The 1,816-nt window shown below is 50.6% G+C and overlaps 1 protein-coding gene across 1 annotated transcript in view; it reads right to left on the minus strand.

The window, feature by feature from the left end:
• FAM188B (family with sequence similarity 188, member B) overlaps positions 1-1,816 on the minus strand; it is a 66,188-nt gene that overhangs the window by 29,186 nt on the left and 35,186 nt on the right. The window contains exon 2 of the mRNA XM_011955124.1: positions 1,324-1,485. Within this exon, the coding sequence (XP_011810514.1) occupies positions 1,324-1,485 (162 nt within the window). The remainder of the gene's footprint in view (positions 1-1,323; positions 1,486-1,816) is intronic.

Consider the following 1,816-nt stretch of genomic DNA (forward strand, 5'->3'; position numbering starts at 1 on the left):
ACAGCACACCTCAACATATGGGAAGGGTGGGTAAAACTGAGTCCTGGCTTAAAACCCTAGTCTTTTTCCACCCTGAAAATCCAGAGTAGAATCGCCTGGCACCATCTGCATGGCCCCACTGAGTCAATCTCTGTGTCCTGGTTCTGAGGATATGTGGTGAATGAGGCCTCATCCAGACCCTCCAAGAATCTTTGCAGGGCGTGGTCACTGTGAAAAGCACTCCTGCTGCCCCTCAGGACAACCCTTCCCATTTAATCAACCACAGAACAATGGACTCTCTGAAGCCATGGAAAGCAACGCTCAGAGAAAGTTTCCATGGCAGCTAGAATAAGAAGGCAGGGTCCAGTGCTCCTCTGCCCAGCTCCCTCAGTCCCTGGCCACATTCCCCAGAGGTACAGTCACCCATGCCCTGTCCAGTTTTACCTGGCGGCCCAGCCCTTTCTGAGCCCCTGGCTGCAGTGACACAGGATGCAGAGGGACCGCACGACAGCAAACAGGATGTGTGAGGCCTACTATGGGTTGAACTGTGCGTCCAAAAAGATATGTTGAATCCTAGCCCCCAGTACCTCAGAATGTTACTGTATTTGGACACAGGGTTGTTGCAGGCATAATTAGTTAAGACGAGGTCATACGGGAGTAGGGTGGGCCTTTAATCCAATTAATCCAATATGACTGAGGTCTGTATAAGAAAAGACACACAGGGAGAAGGTGGCCCTATGATGGATGGATGGAGGCAGAGACTGGAGTGATACATCTATAGAAGCATCACCATATGGTCAAGGAATGCCAAGGATTGCCGGAAAACACCAAGAGCTAGAAGAGACAAGGAAGGATTCTCCTTATGGGTTTTGGAGGGACCATGGCCTTTCTGACACCTTGATCTTAGACTTCCAGCCTCCAGAACTGTGAGACAGTAAGTTTCTGTTGTTTCAAGCCACCCAGTCTGTAGTACTTTGTTAGGCAGCCCTAGGAAACTAACACAAGGCCTAAGACCTCAAGTTCTTGTCCCTTGGGAAGGCTCCCCCACCACACAGACACCAGCTGCAGCCACTGTGACCCACAATCACAGTGGAAATCCCTCAAAGTCCTTTTCAAACAATCTTCCCCAGAACACGGTATCAGCTGGCTTTGGGTCTGAATTACAGGCCTGTAGCCACAGCAGAGAAGCTGTACTTCTTCCCAAGCCCTCTGTGATTCCAACTGGACCCGAATTTCAGCCAGCTCTGAGAAGTGGAGCCCAGCTTTCCTTCCCCTCTTCCCTCCTTCTCATTGCTCCAGGGAGCCAGGCTCCCCTACTTGTGGTGAACGTGAGCATCTGGGTACCTGGCACACGTTGTAATGCTCAAAGAGAGATAAGAAGCCAATATCACTGCGTGCAGCAATGCCTCTGAGAAGTGTGATGTTCCCGTCCCCAGAATCCAGCTCAACCACGTCGTTGAAAACGTTGGACACAGCTTTCCCAGTCAGGAGCAGATTGACAAGTTCCTGCAGATGAGAGAAAGGGGAAAGGCTCATCAAGTCTGAATCAGTTACTGAAAGGGTGGAGAGGAGACGGGGGAAAGAGAAAAAGGTTGGAAAAGGAAGGAAAGCAAGGAGGAAGAGAGCCTGAGAGCAGAGGAGGCTGTGACTTCAATTTTCCCACAAACCCTGTGGGAAAGGCACCAACTTTTCTCATCAAGGTAACTCCAGGCACCCATCCACCTTTATTCCACAAGCACTCACTGAGTACTAACCATTCACAGGACCCTGTCCTATGCTGTAGGCTACTGGGGGCACTGGTGAGAGGGTGAGATATGGCTCTTGACATGTGCTTTGC

Source organism: Colobus angolensis, unplaced genomic scaffold (assembly GCF_000951035.1).
Source record: "Colobus angolensis palliatus isolate OR3802 unplaced genomic scaffold, Cang.pa_1.0 Scaffold395, whole genome shotgun sequence".
NCBI classification, from domain to species: domain Eukaryota; kingdom Metazoa; phylum Chordata; class Mammalia; order Primates; family Cercopithecidae; genus Colobus; species Colobus angolensis.